Below are 18474 nucleotides of genomic sequence, written 5' to 3'. Positions count from 1 at the left end.
GTTCCATTCCAAAAGCTACAATGACTTCTTCCCTGACAGATGTCTTGATCCTCGGCGCTGGACCGGCAGGCTTGGCAGTAGCAGGAGGCCTTGCTCGTCAATTGCACACTGCGATAGTATTCAACTCTTCTCAATACCGCAATGCGAGAGCACAACACATGCACAATGTACCGGGCTGGGATCACCGTCCTCCTTCCGAGTTCCGCGACAAGGCCAGAGCAGATATTCTTTCGAGATATGAAACAATTCAGTTCAAAGATGTCGAAATATCCCAAGTCAGAAAGCTGGACACTGGCCAGTTCGAAGCCGTCGATGCCAATGGCGACAGCCATGTCGGCAAGAGGCTTGTTCTTGCCACTGGTGTCCAGGATGTCATGCCCGATATACCTGGCTTTGCAGAGCTTTGGGGCACCGCAATGTAGGTTCCTCCGTTTGGCCGTGGTTGTCCTTTTCTCGTCTCACCCGCTACAGATTCCACTGCCTATTCTGCCACGGATACGAGGAGCGTGGACATGATTCTGCAGGTCTACTTGCTAGTGGACCCATGATGAATACCGGGAATTCTTCTGGTGTGGCACGCATGGCGTCACGACTGGCTGGCCAGGTCAGGATATACACCAACGGCAATACAGATTTCGGGGCAGAGGTGAGGGTGCTGCTCAAGTCAACCAAGCGGTTCCACATTGAGAATCGGAGAGTGGTTCGGTTTGAAAAGGATCCCTCGGTGGGCGGGAGTGCAGGTGTGCTCGTGGTACTAGATGACGGGACGGTGAACAAGGAGGCATTCGTTGCTCACGCACCAGCCACAGTACAAACCGCTCCATTTGCACAACAGCTGGGACTCGGTCTAGCACCTCAAGGCCATGTTGAAACCAATGCTCCTTTCAACAGCACAAGCATTCCTGGTGTATTTGCTGTGGGCGACTGTGCGACTTTGATCAAGGCCGTCCCACCGTCCATCATGATGGGCGGGTTGGCAGCTGCTGGCCTCGCCCATTCACTTCAAGAGGAGGAGGATGTCGCGGAATAGATTACGGCTACACGATACCCAAGGTCACTTGGTGAAATGTCAAGGTACCAATCATTACCTAGTATTTTCTTGTCCACGGAACTATGTTGCGGGTGACTACCTTGTATGGCATATGCGTAGCACACGACGTGGATTTGGGCAGACAAGGCCAAGTAATATGACCTTGACACGAATTTGTGTTCCCTGCCATACTCATCGAGATTGCCTCACTCTTGGCGAATGACGGCACCATGCCCTGGATATCATGTTTGCCCTTGATCCCGGCAGCAAGTCGCGGAAAAACGGCACCATCTTGCCACAGAATTTCTGGATCCATTCCAACGATTTCTCATTACTCCATACACTTCAATATCGTGCTGAACCGAGTTGTAAATCCAGGTGATATGCCCACCACAGATGTCAGTGAATTGAACATAATAGCCACGGTGCTAGGTATGCGTCAGCCTGCCACAGCTGCAACCAATTGATCACGACTAATCGAAACAGGATTGTTTACGATACTTTTCGGGCTCACATCATTCAAGATCAAGGATGTCTGGTACCTGGGAGAAGCATGTATGACATTTTTACAAGTTCATGTGTTCGAGCTGACCTTTTCACAGTACCAGCCGTTGCAACGGGCATAGTCTTGGGCCCTATCGGCTCTAAATTCTTGGACATGGATAGATGGGTAGACAAGAGTCAGCAAGCAAAGGCAACACTGGGTGTGATGCGATTAATGATTGGAATTCAGCTGTAAGTCCTTGGGTCAGTCTACTAGTAGCAATCTGCTGATTACAATGGTTGTAGTGTTCTCGCAGGTTATCAACTTCCCAAACGATACCTGCAAACACGATTCAAGGAGATTACTACATGTCTAGTGCCCGTCATGACCATCATGTGGCTTTCAACAACAGCATGCGTCATGGCGATAATTCCTCGGATGCCATTCACATTGGCCCTTGTTGCCGCCGCATGTGTCACATCAACCGATCCTGTGCTCTCTCAAGCAGTTGCCAAGGGAGCATTTTCCGACAAGTTTGTTGTGCGACCTCTGAGAGAGATAATATCTGCAGAAGCCGGTGCAAATGATGGCTTTGCCTCACCCTTTCTCATGTTGGGCATTGGAATTATTTTCCAGTCCGACAAATCCAATGACACGGCGGGCACCTTGGCAACTTTTGGCGGAGTCATCAAGTTTTGGATCATTGAAGCGCTTCTATACACGGTCTTCCTTTCTGTCGGCTACGGATTTATTGTTGGATATTGTGCCCAAAGGGCAGTCGGATTCTCACTGTCGCGGAAATGGATAGATTCAGAGAGTTATTTACTATTTCCCACGGCCTTGGGTGTGAGTATACCCGTCGAAAATACTTGCATTGAGACTGACTGATCTGCAGCTCTTTGTGGTCGGAACTTGTGGCGCAATAGGCACGAGTGACTTGCTCGCATGCTTTATTGCAGGCTGCACGGTAAACTGGAATGGCCGTTTCCACGCTGAAGCAAAACGTCGACACGATCAAGTCAACAATTGTGTCGATGTTTTGCTAAACTATGGAGGCTTCATGTTTATTGGTGTGACTTTGCCTTGGGATCAATTTCACCAACCCGAGGTGACCGGAATAACTTGGGCCAGGCTCCTGTGTTTGGGTTGCATGGTATTGATTTTCCGGAGAATACCAGCACTGCTCATGTGTTATAAATTCATGCCTGCAGTCGTCAAGAACTGGAAAGAAGCCATATTCATGGGATACTTTGGTCCAATCGGTGTTGGAGCCATTTATTATCTCGAGCATACTCAACTGCTGCTGCTGTCCCGGGGGAAAATTAGCTCAAAAGAGGAGCAATTATTACTCTCTCTTACTCCCAGTCGGTTCCCCCGTACATGTTTTATTTGCTTGTGCTGATAATGTCTCAGTTGTGTACTTTTTGGCCTTGTTCTCGATTCTGGTACACGGTTTGTCCATTCCAGCATTGAACATGATTTACGTGCGATTCAATGTCCAACCTGTCACGAATGATGCCGAACAAGTCCGCCGCAAGAGTGCCCATGTTGCGACACCCATCAACGCCATTAGCACAGAACAAGGGACATTTATTGCTTTTAATCGATTTGACCGTCCTGATCAAGGTGGAGATCAGGACGAAAGGGCAAATCTCCAGTGTTGTGGGACACAAAGTCTCGATTCTACAAATGAGACAACTGGGAGTGATTTGGCATTAAAGGCAAAAACAACTCGGGACCAGTGTGCAACCACTCATCAACCGAATGCTCCTGATATCGGAGTCGAAAAGGTCGTGTAACTGAAAACGCGAGAATATTCATTTGTACCTATTGTACATGTTCATCTGCATGCCCAAATCCATTGCCACACAGATTGCATGACTGCGCGGGCTCCATCTGTCTAAAACACAGCCAGGTTCAAAAACCATCAAATCATAGATCGTCTTCATTCGTGCCAGTCTGCTCATGGCCATTGTTCTGATCAATGTCGTGAATGGACGGGGCAGGCCTGTCATTTGGACTAGGATCCTTCCAGTTGAGCATCAGACTCTGCGGCAATAAAACGTCAAAGCCGACGCGAACATCAATGACGTTTTTGATGAATACGGTTCCAATATTCAGTCTGCAGACTTGCAACCGCATCTTCATTCCCAACTCGACCTTTTCGAGAATGTCATTGTCGACGATAAAGGTCTCTGTGGGTGCCTTGCTGAAATCAACCCGACCAGGACGTAGGGCGTTGCTGTATGCGTGATCAATGACGCTGGGACGTAGGACCATGCTTCCCATGGCTTGAACCTTGTCTTTGAAATCAGATTGGGCCAACTGCTTATCCCACATGTTCATCTCCCTCTTGGTGCGTCGCTTGATGGACACGACCTGGTAGGTTTCGACAAAGGTGCTCTCAACGCGCACGTCTTGAGGGTCCAAATCAACAATGGGATGCTTCAAGTCATTGGAGGCAGCCATGATTGACAGCCGCAAGATGAGAAACTGGTTGTAGGAATTCAACTTGACATGCTGTGCACCAGGTTGCTCGGGCAAGCTCTCATTGTCGTCGACAGGGGAGGTGTAAACCTCGAAAACACCGCCGTCGCAATAGAGGGACTCGGCAATGGTGTTAAAGACACCCTTGAGCTCTTGAAAGAGATCTCGGGCATGGCCTAGAGAAACAGGTGCCACTTCGCAAATGGCCTTGGCAGTCACAAGCTGAGCCTTGTATTCGGGACAGACGTCATGTAGCTGCAAGTAGTTGAGAAAGTTGGCAATCAGAGCTGCAGCCTGAACATTGTCATCGTGGGGGTCGGAATTGCAAGGGTAGTTCTCGGGGATCCAACGAGACCTGGAAAGCATCAGTACAAGCGCAAAGGCAGAATAATGAGACATCAAGACATACAGAAAGCCCTTGACAATGATGGGAAAGTCGACTCTCCAGTCACCAGGCTCATCGGGATCGTAAAACTTGGAGCCTGCAAAGCCCCTCTGGACTGCATATCGCGAAGTCATTTGTCTAATCTCTTCGGCATTCATGTCCTTGGCGTCGGCCGCGTCGAGACCCTGGAACATTCGCTGGGAAGAATCAATGCCACCCAAAGCCAGGTACTTGTCAAACATGAAAGATTTCTGATTGTCGAATCGGCGCTTCTGACGGTAGCGCTGGATGGCTTCCTCGAGGCGTTGAGCAATGGGCTTGTCGGCCGAGTAGAGATTCTTTTCCTCTGCGTACTCTGCAGGAGTTGTCGGGGGGTCCGCGTAGAATTCTGTCATGTCAGCTTCCACTTTCGACTGGGAGGCGCGAGAGTCGCATAGACAGCATACCTTCAAATCCAGTAATCGCACGACGAGTCTTGCCGGGCCTGCTCTTGCGCTTCTTTTTCTTCTTGGCAAACTCCAAAGCCTCGGTTGGCTCCTCGGATGCTGCGTCGACTGAATCGTCGGCCGGACCGTCAACTGAATGGTCGACCCCGTCCTGAGGCTCATTGACAGCATCATCTGCAGAATCCATGGCCTTGACAGATTCCATGATGGGTGATGCGCAATGCAAAGTTGTGATTCGCGACTGCTGTGACGGAGGTCTGAGTAGGATGTGCTTGATGGATTGACGGCAACTGCCAGAAATGAAGACGGAAAAGTGGTCAAAGAGAGATTGAATTGACCAACTAATGCCACAAGAACATTTGAAAAGTTTCCGAGGTAGATTTGAAATTTGTTGTCAAAAGGCAACGTCAAACAAAATAAGTTGCTGTTGTAGTTGGAAAGCAAACGGCGTGGCTAGCCAACCAGATTTCCAGTTGCCTCTGCTCCTGCCTTTTGTTTTTGCGGCAGTATCAATCACCGCAAATGATTTCTGGAATGCACCCAAAACTCATGCAGTGATTGTTGAACAGATGGGATTATTTGCACTCATTTTCTTGTTTTAGAATCACGAAAAAGATGCTCTAAACCAATACTTTTACTGCAGTCTGCCCCGACATTACGAGGTTGAAATAATTGCGAGCTACGTTGCACGTTTCCAAAGAAAACGTTTGTATTTGTTCTTTCACACGCGGTTGACCATCTTGAAGACAAATTTGGAATTCAGCAGACCATTTTTAAAAGAGACGAGACAATTCGAGCCAACACACAACGGACCAACATCTGTGGGTATGGATACTGAGCTCCATTTTGGACTCTTTGCCGATTCACTCTAACAAGTAATTCGGAATGAATTGTGTTGCATGACTGAAAGCGGGATCAATCGACAACTATACAATAATGTCTTGATACATTATTCAAGGATGCGTATACTCGCATGCGCTGGAGTGGCAGTGCACGGGACACTTTTTCATTGGCTGGCGCCTATACATACTCAAAGCCATGGCGGACATGAAAAGGGGGCTTGGCTTGATTGCATCAATGTCCATTTACTAATAAAAAAACACAGCATATGATCTTCATGGCTAATAACGTGGCCACAAAAGTTGATTGGATCATTGTGGATGAGGCAAACATGGAAAAGTCAATCCCAAACTCGACTGCAACGTTGCTCAGCACTGACAATTTCTCACAAATTAGATTTTGGCAAGTGACTGTCATTTTTGTGTTTTTATTAGTAGCTGACATGTCTGTTGTTTGTGATTCTGTAATTATCCAAAAGTGCTAGTCGCCGTCCAGCGCGAGGTCGAGGTAGTTTGTACATGACCTACCTCTCATTGATGTATGCATGCGGCCAGATTGATTTACAGTGGCTTAGCGCGTAGTTGGGCAAGCTGTCGGGTGCCTGCCCGCCGCATTACCGCGTAGAGCAACACAGCCAGCCCAAAGCCACCCCAGTGTGATCCTTGGCAAACGCTCTTATTGGATATGCAGAATATGCAAACCGTTTGTGCGTAATGGTGTTTTATCAAGTTGGTGGTCTTTTTGTCTTTGGTGACGGCTCTGCATTGGATGCTGCGGTCCGTCAGCTGAGTTGCAAGCGGACAAGGCGCACTATATGTAACCCGTAAAATGCCGGATGCGCTGCAGTCACTTTTGGGTGCTGCACGCTGCGTCTGATGATGCGACAAACATGACAAGCTGATTAATGTCCTCTGAGCCAGAGCACCGGCGACACCGTGGTCCATGTGCATACATGAGGCCAGAAAAGCGTCGGGGTTCTGTATCGAGTGCAAAGTTTAGAGATGCGCATGTCAAGTATGTGAATATAGAGCTACGATGCGGAGATTTGATCGAGACGCTCATGAGAAATGGGCTGTCCTCGATTTTAGTGCCAGGGCCGAGTTCCATTCCCCTGTTCTAGGTACCTCTAGGGACGTCCCTCTAGTGCTAGTCTCCAAGCAGGGCAATACGTCGTTACTGCACCATGATCCTTTCGGCTCTCTCTCGCTGCCTCTGTCTCTCTTTTCTTTAATCTAGATTTGCTGGGCTTCGCCTCCTTCAAACCTACCTCGCACTTTACTGTACATATCCGAACCGTCATTCATTCACTTCAAGTCGTTTCTTGCCAACTCAAATCCCCTCCTTTTCTCTTTATTTCTCTCCCTCCCTCTTTGCCCAGATTCCACATCTATTTTAATTACATTCTCGACAAGAAACAAACCACTCTCCTTATTTTCCAAACCCTTTGTTGGTTCACTGGGACGGCCATTTTCCGGGCGACCAATCGACGACTACTTGGCTGGTCTTTCTACCCTCGCCGCGCCTAGACTGTGACCTTGGTTCAGCCCTCAGTTGCACTGCACTACACAGCCAGCCCTGTGTCGACAATCGCCCAAGGCTTAAACTAGACGGAATTTCAGACATGAGACATTGTTGAACATTTTCCACAAACTTTACTCGGCCTTGTTACTTACTGCCGAAATCATGAACGGCGAACCTTCTCCTGGCCTGCTGGCCACTGCCGCAACCTTTCCCCAGATGAAGCGCGCATTGAGCGGCGACCGCGAGATGCCCAAGCGCTCAGAACTCGTCGACTACAACTACGCCGTCGCTGGACAGTAAGTCGATGCCTTTGAGGATGCGCCCCCGCTGCCCGCCATGACTGACTTTGCGACGCAGTGCTGGTACATTGTGCGACGCCGACGGCGAGTTGTTCATCAAGCCCTGCACCAAGTCCGAGATTAACTTTTACGAGTCCGCCCATGAGCTGCATCCAGACTTTGCCGACCTCATGCCGCTCTACTATGGTAGCCTCTCGCTGACTGAAAATACCACGGACCAAATGATACATGACGCGATTCCCGCCATTGTCGAGAATGCAGACGTACCTGCTGCCATCAAGGAGGAAGTCCAGTCGCATTTGCACCTCGATCAAAGATCCACGGCCCCCGTCATCCCCGAGCTTCAGCGCGCCGCTACCGATGGCGTGACATGGGTGCCCAACAAGAGCCGAAAAATCACGACAGACCGCGCTGTTGTGCTGCACAATTCGAGCTTTGGCTTCAAGAAACCCAACATCATGGACGCCAAGCTGGGACTGCGACTGTGGGCAGATGATGCCCCGCTTCAGAAGCGGGAGCGCTTTGACGAGATTGCAAACTCGACTACTCACAAAAAGTACGGATTCCGAGTCGCTGGCATGCGCGTCTACAAGGGGTCTGCAGACCCAACAGAGCTGGACGAGGAAGGCTTCAAGGTTTACGACAAGTACTGGGGCCGGGATACCGTCACGGAGGAAAACGTGCTCGACATGCTCAAGGCCCATTTCATTTTCAACAAGAGGGCAGGCATTGACGAGGAACTTGGCAAGCTTGTAGCCCAAGCATTCCTGGCCGATTTGCAAAGGGTGCAAGAAGTACTGGAATCCCACGAGAGTCGCATGTACTCTTCTAGCCTGCTGTTTGTGTTTGAAGGCGATGGCAAGGCTCTCAGAGCCGCCATGGAGGAAAAGACGGCCCTGGTTCAGGAAAGAGAAACACGCAGAAGCGAGCGAGCGTCAGTACACAAAGCCTCGCCCTCTGTGCCATGCGCTAATCTTCGTGTCGATAGTGGGATCGGCATGGACGATGACGGACAAGCTGTCTTTACAGCGACCGTGTCGGAAGTGGTTGGCGATGAAGACGGCTCCGAGATTTCATTCGAGTCGGAAGACTTTTCGAGCGAGCCTTCCATCTACAGCCTAAAGCTCATTGACTTTGCACATGCAAAGTGGGTTCCTGGACAAGGCCCAGATGAAAATGTTCTCCTCGGCGTACGGAGTTTGGTCCAACTTTTTGAAAAGATGACACAATAAATCCACAAGGGACGGTGATACTACACAATGGACTGCTACAAAGATATTCGCTGCGCGAAGAAATCAGTCATCAGTCATGAATGTCGACAAGCATGGAAGAATAGATTCGGGCATGTCATAAGATACCCAGCCTCTGCGTACTCATCATAGCATCTTCTTGAAAGCATTAGGGAACTGCAACAAGAGAAGAAAAAACTGGTAGCATGGTTGATGATGATTTGCATCGAGGCAACACGGGAGACTCCATTGTCTGCCAAGTGTTGGTGCTCGTTAGATATAGAGAGCTACCTTGGTGGATTGCGAGGGAGTTTTGGTAGTTTTGGAGTTTTTTACGATTATAATGACACTTTTTTTTTTTTCTTCCCAAGCAGTATGTATTGTGATGCATGTTGCCATTTTAGGTTTTGGCAATGCTCGGCACGTCAGCTCATATGTGCATGTTCCCCGGCTCCACTATGGAGGTCACCTAAGAATCGGCATTCCACGCGCCGGGCTTACCTTGGCATGATCCAATCTCATTCATATTCAGATTGCCTTGTGCATACCGAGCGTGTCCTTTTACAACTTGGTCCTCATCACTCGCGTAGGATGTTGCAAGCATAGAAAGAGACAGTGCGCGATCCACGTACCCAATTCCAGCCTTGCATTGCCCCGCCATTGCTGGCTGCAAGGCTACGAAAGCCACCTGCAACATTTCCCCAGACAGCAACACGGCACGCCCAACGCAATGAGGTGACCTGAACATGTCGATTCCAGGTCTGGGTTTCATTTCTGCGGCGGCAAGTAGCAACACAATTGTTTGCCCACTAGGACTGAAAACGCATGGCTAATTCAAGGGACATTAGGCAGCGCCAGCAGCTTCCACCACTTCAGCCTCGGCATCGACATTGGCCAACATTTCTCTCCAGCCATTTTGGGAGTATCGATTCCAAGTCCCATTCTCGTCCTCGCTCAACATACGTCTGGTATCGGGGCTTGCCGAAAAGGAGGGTACCGAGCTCGCACCCAATGTGACGTATACGTTTTCGGGCACCAAATCCAAGATCAACACATGGCAAGGCTGCGAACTCGAGGTCAGCACCGAGAATGCGGGTTCTTACGACGCCCATGTCGCCGAGCTCACAGCTGAAGACACACCACTTGTTTCCTACCTCAATCTCCACATGAAGCTCCAGGGATTGCGGGCAGCGACGGTCGCGGGAAAGAGCAGTGATGCCATGGGCCCACGAGTTCTAGTGGTCGGACCGCCCAACAGCGGCAAGACGAGTTTGGTCAAGATGCTTACAGGATGGGCGACACGCATGGGCAAGCAACCTCTTGTCATCAACACTGATGCATCTCAGGGGATGCTCAGCATGCCAGGCACATTGACTGCTGCCGTCTTTGCGACATTGATGGACATGACCACCGACTGGGGCGGAACACCCAGCTCGGGTCCAGCAGGGATACCTGTCAAGCTTCCGCTGACCTATTACTATGGTTTCGAAAGGCCTCGGGGCAATCCCAAGCTATTCAGAGGCCTGCTCAGTCGACTCGCGGCCGCATCCACAAACCGTCTATCAGAGGATCCAGAGGTTAGGAGTTCTGGCATGCTCATTGATACGGGAGCTGTCGATGCCTCGGAACCAAATTACGACATGATTTCGCATATTGCCGCGGAATTCTCGGTAAATGTAATCGTCTCGCTCGGCTCAGAGCGTATTGCTGGCGATTTGGCCAAGGTTTTTGGCGGCCAAAAAAACAGTCTTGGCGAAGACGTGATTGTCGTTGGCCTGGAAAAGAGTGGCGGCATTGTCGAGCGGGACCCAAGTTATATGCAGCAACACAGGGAAAAGGTCATCAAGGAGTACTTTTTTGGAGATTTGAAAAGAACCTTGAGTCCTGCAACCCAAAATATTGGATTCGAGGGTATATCATTGTGGAAGGTTGTCGAAGGTGTGTTTATTGCTTCTTGCTGTTTCCTACGTGATGCTGACTTGATAGCCGACCAAAACGCGGGAACCGAGGACTTTTACGATCCTCTTGCATCGACATCTACACTTGAAAAGGTGGAACCTTCTTTGATGATGCTCAACTGCACCCTGGCCATCATGTACGCAAGTCCACGCGACCACCCAGACGCCATCCGCGATGCCAATGTCATGGGTTTCGTGTATATCACAGATGTCGACGAAAAGAAGAAGCGTCTCAAGGTCTTGTCTCCTGTCAATGCAAGACTCGGTGATCGGCCGTTGGTATGGGGAAATTGGCCAGAACCAATGGTGAGTTTGCTGGGTTGAGTACCTAGATGACAATACATTCTGGACATGCAGAATCAATATTTGGTTTGGGCATTTTTCATGCCATGGTTAATTGTCATACTACTTGATCCATGTTGTACCTTGTAAAATCTGTTAATGACCGACCTGCCATACCGCCCAAACGAGATTTTGTTGCACAGACTGCCTTTACGCTCCCAAACGCGTCCCGACTGCACGCCGAGTCTGGACCACAGGCATACAACAAACTCGCCATTAGCAGGCCTTATAGCGTTTGGTTTCTCGTGAAAAGACAGCAGTGTGATGTCAAACTCCCAGTGGTCTATTCCTCTCGCAGACCGGGGACCATGCTGGCAAATTGAGTGATTGGACATGTTTATATTTGTCCGTTTCAATATCCGACCTACCTTGTGTGTTTGTTGGGCCGTCGCCACAATTTGTGTAATACAAATCGTGTGCTGGACTATATTTGGCCCTCTAAAACCAAGGTAATCTTTCGCACTGCAGCTAATACCGTGTTGGTCCCGGGTGCTGAAACCTAGTACTAGTTTCCACTGTGAGAATTACCGCTTTAGGTAATCCAACAAGTTTGCACAAGGCTGCTAGGCACGGAACGCTAAAACTTTCCTACTATAATACGATGCTACTAACATTTTCTACATTGGCATGCTCTGCGCGCGCTTCTTGCAGGATTCTACATATACAGAATTCCTGCAGCAAGGTGAGTCATTATGGAATCCCAATTCTCTGTTGACACTGACGTGGTTCGATAATGTCAATCAACGAACCTTTCACTCGTGGAGAACTTGGCGCTTTGCAAATGCAAGTTCAGCGACATACTGGACCAAGACGTTCAACGTACATATGCACGTCGTGCCAAACGACTCTTTCGCTCAAACAGTCGTCTACAACAGCTTCATGTTTTGCCATGTTCAAGGCTACCATCACCGAGTCTTTGTCCAGTGCTTACTGTTCGAACGCTTCAGATGGGGGGGGGGGGGGGGGGGTAAGATAAATCGAGAATGGTGCGCGGTGCAAACTGCCAGATGCCGATAAGTATGCCTTGCCAGCTGTCCCCGCATGAGGCTGCCCTTCGCAATATGATTCGCAAGTTTTAATCCTTGTCATGCGGCAGTGCGCAATTGCGCACATCATGCTTTGCGGGACTTGGCGGGTAGCCAAACTCATTTCATGAATGAAGACTATCTGACTTTGAAATACACATGTACCTGCTAAGCAGCCGCTCAAAATTCCAAACACGGAGCAAGCTTGTAACAGTTGCTTGAGATAGTCGCAGCCGAACCCATTGCATCTCATCAGCAAACAAAGGAGCAAAGACGGCGATGGCTACTGCAGTTGCTGAAGATAAAACTACCGAGAAGCACGTGGATCACCTACCACACGCATTATCTCCTTCCAAAGAATACGATGCACAGCGACATGCTTACTCAGTGTATGGCTATAGCCATGGCTTAACGTCCTCCCAGTCGGTCCCTCCTGTGTCGGGTTCCATAGATTCAACTGTGCTCCCGCCTCCCGGCATGCACCAGCTAGAAATGGCACAAAGTTATCTTACCGGCATGGATACGACTGGTTAGATAGCGCCACCGGGCATGAAACCCCGGGTGACAGCGACTTTTTGGGAAGATGAAGGCAGCTTATGCTTCCAGGTCGAGGCCAGGGGCATCCTCGTTGCTAGGAGGGAGGACAACCACATGATCAATGGTACCAAGCTACTCAACGTTGCTAGTATGACGAGAGGCAGGCGAGATGGTATTTTGAAGGATGAGAAGGTTAGACACGTCGTTATAATTGGCCCGATGCATCTCAAAGGTGTTTGGATCCTATTCGAAAAGGCTTTAAACTTAAGGTTAAAACGACGGTGCGAAGCACCGGAGGAGAAGTGCGTGATTTAAAAAAGCAAAAAGGAGTCCGACTGGCTTTATATAGCGTATATAAAACCAGTTTCGCCTTTAGCTTTTTAAAAACTTTACGAAGGCGAAATAATTATATTAATATAATTTTTTTTACGTCGAAAAAATACGTATTATTCGCTATTAAGTTAAAAACCCGAAATCCGTGATTTATAATCTAAAAAATAGCTTAATAATAAAAAAAACGTAAAGCGGCGTAATTTTTACCCTGGGCACCGGCGGCTTAAGGCTAATTTTTACGCCGATTTAATAGTTCGTTATTATTTTTATAGCTTAAACTGCTATATTTTATTTATTAATACTTTATTAATTTATACCGGCAGTTTTTTAACCGCCGAAAAATTTATAAATCTTAATTAAAAATCAGCTAATTTTGCGTTTAATTTTATATAACCGAAGCCCGAAACGCGAAATAAAATAAATAATAATATATAATTTTATATCGTTATTTTTTTTATATAATTATAAATATATTCGTTATTTTTATTCGAAAAATTTAAATAGCTTTTATTTTTTAAATTTATTTTTCGGTTTTTCTTAATATATATTTTTATAACCCTTAAAAAGTTTTCGTTTTTATATTTATATACTTTTTATTATAAATATTTTTAACGTTTATATTTTTGGAAGAATTTTTTTTTCCTTTTTTTATAACCGCCGGCCAAAGGCAAAAGGTTTAAAATACGAGTATTTTAAGCCCTTTTTACGCTTTTAAAAAGGAAGGTTTTTAAAGAAAATAAGGAAAATCCGTTATAAGGTAAATTCCCTTATCCTTTTTATAAAAACGGAATTTTCCATTTTTTACAGGGTAGGTTCTTTATTTTATAACGGGTCACCTTTTCCCGGAAAATAGCTTTCTCCGTTTATAATAAATTAAAACGAATTTTTTTATATTTTATCCTTTTAATCCGAAGGAACCCTACGTAAAGCTCGTCCGATTTATATAGGCCCTTTTAGCTTTATTAAAAAGACCGGGGGTAAAGTTCGTTCGGTCGGAAACGTAAAATTCGTTTAATATTAATCCCGCTAGAATTTTATAAAAACGGACCCGATCGGGGAGCAAAAATTTAACGTTTAAGCCTCCCGATTAGCGCGGTTTTAACGGTTTGCTTTTTATCGCGATCCGACGGGCGCCGCAGCCGCTATAGCCGTTTCGTTGCCGGCGAGGCTGTCCCCCGCGCCCGCGGGTAGCTAGCCGGGGTCCGCTAATTGGCAATAGCTGCGGGGGGCGGGGCTATAGCCTAGGGAATTTTATATATTTCCGTTAAATTCGTTTAATTATTAAACGGATTTAATTTAATTTAATTATTTTTATCCTAATAAAAGGTTATATTTATTTTATCGGATTAAATTATTATTATTATTTATTATTATTATTACCACGACGTTTTTTCCGGCCGCGGGCTAGGCGGGTCGCGAAAAGTAAACGAAAGAAAAAGAAAAAATGGGCCGATAAAATAGGTTTATTATTATATAAGCTCGCTTTTTTTTGCTTTTTTTCGCTTTTTTTTTTTGCTATGTTTTGCTTTTATTTATTTATTTTTTATTTATATTCCGTTTATTTTTATTTTTTCCTTTTTTTTTTCTTTTTTTTTTTCCTCCCCCCCTCCTTTATCCCCCGTTTCCTTTGCTTTGACTTTAAAAGATATTAAGGGGAAAAAGGAAAGAAAAAACGCGAAAAAAAAAAGTAAAACCAAAGGCGGCTGCGGACGCTTTAAATACGGGGTTTATATAATTATTTTTTATATATTTATTTATATATATATTATTTTATTTTGGTTTTTTATCGTAAAAAAATAATATTACCTATTTATTTTTTTATTTATTTGCCCGATTTCCGTATTATAATTTATAGCTAATGCCGCTATACCTATATAAATAACGAGATCGAGCGGTATTTATTTAAAAATTAATATAAAAGCGTCCCGATTAGCAGACGTGGATTTATCGGAAGTGCCGTGCGAGTATTATACGGTATTATTTATATATAAAGCCAGCTCGACGATTTTGCCTTTTTAAAGCCGATATACGGGCCGATTTTGGATTTCGGCTTATTTTATATAAATAGTATAATTTGCGATAATTATATATATATTATACGTTGCGTTAAAAGAATACAAAAATATTATAGATAAAAATACGGGTGGGTAAATAGCCGGAAATAAAGAGGGTAAAAAAAGTATATAAAGGTGGCAGCCGTTCCGTAAAAGGAGGGCGTTCGATATTAAAGGTTTTTTTTAAAATAAAAAGCTAGCCGATATTTCGAAATTTTTAGAAATGCTATTTTAATAATAAAGGTATAAGTAAAAGGGCAAAACGGCGAATACGACGGATTATTATTTAAGCGATTTTAAAATATCGAAATACTAGATTTTATATATAGCGATTCGGATCTAAACCTAGCCGACGTATTATAATAATAATAGCAAAAAAAAAAAAAAGGAGGCGGAGGTAAAAAAAAAGCCGCCGAGGACGCTATATAAAATACTAATTATTAAAGCATCCCTATTTTAATCGTCGCCTAATACCTAATTATATACCTTTAGCTAAAAAAGCGTATTATTAAATAAATCGGCTAGCCGGGCGATTTATAACGTAAACGAAAAACTAAAGCCGAACCTATAAATACGGAAAATAAGCTAAACGCAATATTTAATAAATTTTAAAAGCGAAAAGGGCCTAAAGCGCTTACGTAATATATTATAGTTGCCGCGGCTAAAAAAACGGTATTTTAGGCATTTTAAAATAGCTATACGAAAATAATAAATAAAGCGTAAAAGCAAATATATAGCTTTAAAGCCGGCGTTACCACTTTTTTCGAAATAACGCGTAATACGGAAATTAAAAGGTATATTTTATTTTAGCCGATTATAGCTAAAAAAGCGTAAATGCGCTACCGGATATTTATAAATAAGCTGCTTTTATATTTATAAAAAATATAAAGCTTATAAAACGAAAAAAGGCCGCGGTATAAGCTAACGCTATAATAAAATAAAATTTTAAGCGATTTAAAAGTATTGCTTTAGCCGGGCTAAAATAAGGAAAATATAGCGGCGGCTTTTTTATTTTAAAAAAATAATAAAAAGCAGGACCGCTTAGACGATTCGGTAATACGGCTGCTATTAGCGTTATTCGATTATTATTATTATTTATCGCCGTATAAAAGCGTAATTATTAGCGGGCTAGCCGTTATAAACATCCGGGATAATAATAGCTAAATAAACGTATTTAATTATATAATATAATATTTAGCCGTTATTAAAATTATACGTATTATAATCGTAGCGCGGTTTATAATAAAAATAAAGCGGGAGGTCGAAAATAAAATCGTAAACGGCTATTAACGCAAAAAGGCTAAATTCGCTATTAAAAGCCTATTTAAGCGGGTATAATAATATATAAATAAATTTATAATTAGGGTATCCGCCCGGTTAAGGCTAAGCGTTATAAATTGGATTTTATCGAGCCGTATATACGGTATAGCCGTTTCGTTTAATATGCTATTTAAAGGCTATATTTAATAGGACGGGCCGCGGGTTTCGTATAAGCGTATATAGTTTAAAATAAATAATTTCCAAAAAATAATAAAAAAGCTAATCGACGAAATTAAAAACCTGCTAAATATTACGCTATATTTCGATAGGGACCCGACGATTTAGGCGCCCGTCGGTTTCCTAAATATCCCGTAGGACAAGCTCGAAAACGATTAATTAAATACGAAATTAGGATATTAATTCGCGTTTAACGAAAGGAACCCGTGGCCCGTCGGCCGCTTTTAGCTAACGTAAAGGATTTTTTAATAATTAAAATTATAATAATAATAAAATAAAGCTTTTTAAGCGTCGGGTTAGCTAATTATCCGGCTTAAAGCTAATATTGCTTTTAATAAGCTTATAAACGCTATCCGCGGCCGGTTATTCGTTTTAATATATATAAATAAAAAAGGCTCGGGTCGTAACGTAAAGATTTTAAATTTGCGGATTTAGAATATTAAATAAAAAAGCACGCGTAATATTTTTATTTATTATAAAATAATATATATTATAATTAAATATTATAAAAAATACCTAGCAACGGATAAGCTTAATATAATTTACCGTTTTTTGCCGCGGGAGGTCGGCGAACTGCTTATATAATATTTTTAATTAGTTTTCCCGTTTTAATAAGCGATTAATAACGTAACGTAATAGGCAAATTATGCTAATCCGTTTTTATTTAATTAAAATACGGTATATAGCTAAATATTTAAGGAGTAAAAAATAAAAATAAAAAAAAAATGCGATTTAGGCCTAAAGCCGCTATTTAATAGCTAAATAACGCGCGATAAAAAAAACGGCGATAAGCTCGAGCTAAAAAAGGAAAAGGCTAGCTTCCGGGATAGCTAATATATTACTTAATTTGCGGATAAAATACGGAGGCTAATAACGTAATTTATAAGTTAATATATAAGAATTAAGGTAAATATTAGCTTATAGCGGTATATTTAGATTATAATTTTTCGCAAATTTTTAATTAACGATTCCTAATTTATAGCGTTTAAAAATAAGGCGTCGAAAAGCGTAATAAGCGAAACGGATATTTTATTTATTAATTATTTATTTTTTACGCGAAATATCGTTTACGCGCGCGAAGCAATAATTTTATTTAATATATTTACCTATAAGGATAAATTCGAAACCGATAATAAAATATAATACCGCTTTTTAAAGCTTAGCTCGAAAAAAGGGATTATAATTAGGAAATAGCGTTTAAAGTTATTTAAGCAAAACGGCGATAAAGCCAGGCTTAAACGGTAAAAAAAGCTGGCCGAAATCGATATTTTAAGGTGGCTAAAGCAGATATTAAACGATCCGAAGGCGTAATTCCGGCTTAAATAAAAAAAAGTGTTTTAGGCTATTTATAAGGGCTATTCGCCGGTATTATAAATCGTAAAAACGGCTTCCGGCAAAAATTTATTATTTATGCTTTTAATATATTACGTAAAAAATAAAATTATTATTATAATTATATTATTTATAACGCTATATAAAGATATAATTAAACGGTATAAAATGCTATAAATTAAAATTTTAATATAATTATTAGCGTATATATAAATTAGGTTAAGGTCGGAAACAGCTTTTATCGTATTTATTACGCCCGAATCGGCGACCTAACTAAAGGTCAGTATAAGGTAAATTCCACTGATTTCCTATATATCGTTATTTAACGATATTTCGATAGGTTTTATAACTATTATAACGATATAATATGCGTTATAAAGCTAATTTTATGCATTATACGATACTATATTAATATCCGTGCAATACTCCCCTTATTAAATAGTATCGGTTAAATTTAACAATTTGATAAATTTCTGAAATTTATCTTTGGGAAGTGGCTTTGTAAGGCCGTTTATTAGTATATCGTTAGTTAAAATATATTCGATTCGAATATTTTTATTTTTAATTTTTTGCCGTACGTAAAAATACCGTATAGCCGTATATTTAATATATTAATAATATTCCGGATTATATACCAAATTCATTAGGGTTAGCTTAGGGTTAGGGTTAGGGCTA

General features: G+C 43.5%; 5 protein-coding genes across 5 annotated transcripts; 4 read left to right on the top strand and 1 right to left on the bottom strand.

The window, feature by feature from the left end:
* Positions 1-20: 20 nt before the first annotated feature.
* PFICI_04202 (uncharacterized protein) lies at positions 21-1030 on the top strand (the record flags this gene model as incomplete). Its single annotated transcript, XM_007832783.1, has 2 exons — positions 21-418; positions 472-1030. The coding sequence occupies 2 exons, from the start codon at positions 21-23 to the stop codon at positions 1028-1030; spliced, it is 957 nt and encodes a 318-aa protein (XP_007830974.1).
* A 230-nt stretch (positions 1031-1260) lies between these two features.
* Positions 1261-3313, top strand: PFICI_04201 (uncharacterized protein; the record flags this gene model as incomplete). The annotated part of the gene is made up of 6 exons (XM_007832782.1): positions 1261-1462; positions 1517-1585; positions 1633-1765; positions 1820-2360; positions 2410-2878; positions 2928-3313. The coding sequence occupies 6 exons, from the start codon at positions 1261-1263 to the stop codon at positions 3311-3313; spliced, it is 1800 nt and encodes a 599-aa protein (XP_007830973.1).
* A 133-nt stretch (positions 3314-3446) lies between these two features.
* PFICI_04200 (uncharacterized protein) lies at positions 3447-5037 on the bottom strand (the record flags this gene model as incomplete). The annotated part of the gene is made up of 3 exons (XM_007832781.1): positions 3447-4356; positions 4411-4792; positions 4833-5037. The coding sequence occupies 3 exons, from the start codon at positions 5035-5037 to the stop codon at positions 3447-3449; spliced, it is 1497 nt and encodes a 498-aa protein (XP_007830972.1).
* Positions 5038-7355: 2318 nt separating this feature from the next.
* On the top strand, positions 7356-8724 carry PFICI_04199 (uncharacterized protein; the record flags this gene model as incomplete). The annotated part of the gene is made up of 2 exons (XM_007832780.1): positions 7356-7489; positions 7551-8724. 2 exons carry the CDS (start codon positions 7356-7358, stop codon positions 8722-8724), a joined length of 1308 nt encoding a protein of 435 aa, XP_007830971.1.
* Positions 8725-9467: 743 nt separating this feature from the next.
* On the top strand, positions 9468-11003 carry PFICI_04198 (uncharacterized protein; the record flags this gene model as incomplete). The annotated part of the gene is made up of 3 exons (XM_007832779.1): positions 9468-9521; positions 9570-10659; positions 10708-11003. The coding sequence occupies 3 exons, from the start codon at positions 9468-9470 to the stop codon at positions 11001-11003; spliced, it is 1440 nt and encodes a 479-aa protein (XP_007830970.1).
* Positions 11004-18474: the final 7471 nt, after the last annotated feature.

This window comes from Pestalotiopsis fici, assembly GCF_000516985.1.
Source record: "Pestalotiopsis fici W106-1 unplaced genomic scaffold PFICI_Scf_3, whole genome shotgun sequence".
Taxonomy (NCBI): Eukaryota; Fungi; Ascomycota; class Sordariomycetes; order Amphisphaeriales; family Sporocadaceae; genus Pestalotiopsis; species Pestalotiopsis fici.
This window is presented reverse-complemented; position numbering and strand designations above follow the sequence as displayed.